Raw genomic sequence first — 2004 nt, 5'->3', positions numbered from 1 at the left:
GCACCGTATATGAAGTTCCTGGGAGAAGAACCCCAGGGCCATGGCCACTGGCTTCTTTAGCAGGGCAGGCACCTTCTGCCACAGTAGCGGCTGGAAATGCCAGAGAGGTCACAGCAGCCGGAGGTGATGGGGACTCCATCACAGCTGAGGATGCTGCCAACGGCAGCAGAGGTGGAGGATCCCACAACGGTGTTCTGCGGGAAGGAGCTGAGGATGGGGCCGGGCAGGGTCACCACCACGGGAGAGGGCTCAATGACGATGGTGGAGTTCTGGCACTGCCTGACACAGGGCTCGTTGCAGCTGCTGGCCAGCGGGGTCGGGCCACAGGGCCGGCATGGCAGGCACTGGTTGTAGCAGGACATGTTTTGGGCAGGAGATGCACCTGGGAGAGAGGGCAGAGAAGAAGTAGAGCACATGGATAGGTGACTTACCAGCTCAGTTACCCCATCGCAAAAGGGCCAAGGCAACAGCTGAGGGTGGAGGTGGAGGCTGTGCCAGGAAACACATGGTGTTCATCGCTTTGTCCTGACAGGGCCCTTCAAAGAGCAGTCTGGCCCAGGAACGCTCTCACATAGTACATAAACCAAAAGCCGCCTCAGACCCATGTCCCAGTCACTGTCTACACAGACTTTCTGTATCCACCCCTCTCCCATGGCAAGAAACTCTGAGGCCCAGCATAGCACTGAAGCACGACCAGATGAGATGTCTATTGATGCAAGATCCCTTCCACTTTGGAAGAGGAGGAGAGAGGGCTTCAGACTCACCTGGTTCCCAAGGAGGACAAGGCGAGAGAACTGGATGGGAGAGCAGGGAGCTGGACTGCTCTTTATACTGGTCCTTCATTGCCGTAGGCCATGAGACACCCTTAACAAAGCTAATAATTTTTTATCAAGCTCATCTTGAATGCAAACTATCCCAACTAATAATATGTATGGTCTGTGTTGGTTTCCTACACTGCTGCCTTTTCATTTCCAGATTTAGGTCTTGCCCGTGCCCCATTTAAGGATTCTTTGGAGTGTTGGGATGAAAGGCCCAAGGATTTCTAGGGCAGGAATGCATTAGCGATGGCAGAAAACTCAAGTGATAGATGTGTCCTGAGTAGTCAGGTGATGTCTGTCTGGGTGACATTGTTGTGGATGTTTGAAGTAGTATTCTGAGGAAGAAGATCCTGCAAGTGCAAGTTGGATTCTGAAGTATGCCTATGCATGAGGAAGTGCTACATCGTACCCTTTTCTTTCCTCCTCAACTCACTCTGATGGTCATCTCTTGTCTCCCAAGGTGTGTGATTTGTTCTACTCACTTTTGACTTCATCCATATTAGCACTGCAGTCCATGAAAAAATATTCTTTCCCCTTTTGACTCCAATGTGTCTTGGTGCAGTCTGTGAGTTCACAAAAAATGCCATAGTGTCACAGAACAGCAGAATTGTAGAATGGCTTTGGTTGGAAGGGATGCCTGGCAGTGTGGTTAGCATAACCAACAGTAAGACAAATATCCATAATGTGGAAGGGGGCTTTTAATGTGCACCCCTGCCTCCTTTTCTCTCCCTTTCACTGGCCCCAGTGTGTGGAGACAGCCATTGTTGTGGTGAGAAAGGGCATTGGTGTTATCAAGTCCCCAGTGCTGGGTCACCACGAGGGTGTGTGGAGCACCTACTGACAAGGTGATTAAGCCCATCAGGGTTATCAATACGCAGGTACTGGTTTGCCAGAAGATGGTGACACCAAGAAAACCTAAGATTGAAAAGGGAATTCTCATCCAATGACACATACATTTTAACTTCTGCAGTACTCTTGTTCTACAAATTTAAGGACTTTTCATCTTCTCATACCAGGCTCCCACCAAGGAGGCTGGAGGTGCATAAAAAGCTGGGAGGGGGCACAAGCGGGTTAAAATTCCAGATCCATTATCTGGTGTGCAATGAGCCAATACACACGGAAGGTTTGAGAGATTGTTTATTTTGGAATTGTGCAAGTCAGGGTACCCAGTGACTTCCCACAAATC

At 49.9% G+C, this 2004-nt stretch overlaps 1 protein-coding gene across 1 annotated transcript; it reads right to left on the bottom strand.

Moving 5' to 3' along the window:
• Positions 1-920, bottom strand: LOC119714106 (feather keratin Cos2-3-like). The gene is made up of 2 exons (XM_038168867.2): positions 765-920; positions 1-382 (listed from the first exon to the last, which is right to left on the bottom strand). The coding sequence occupies exons 1-2, from the start codon at positions 841-843 to the stop codon at positions 57-59; spliced, it is 405 nt and encodes a 134-aa protein (XP_038024795.2). The 5' UTR covers positions 844-920; the 3' UTR covers positions 1-56.
• Positions 921-2004: the final 1084 nt, after the last annotated feature.

The sequence above is a fragment of the Anas platyrhynchos genome, chromosome 28 (assembly GCF_047663525.1).
Source record: "Anas platyrhynchos isolate ZD024472 breed Pekin duck chromosome 28, IASCAAS_PekinDuck_T2T, whole genome shotgun sequence".
In the NCBI taxonomy this organism is placed as follows: domain Eukaryota; kingdom Metazoa; phylum Chordata; class Aves; order Anseriformes; family Anatidae; genus Anas; species Anas platyrhynchos.
The sequence above is the reverse complement of the archived record's forward strand: the minus strand, read 5'-3'. Positions and strand labels throughout refer to the sequence as shown.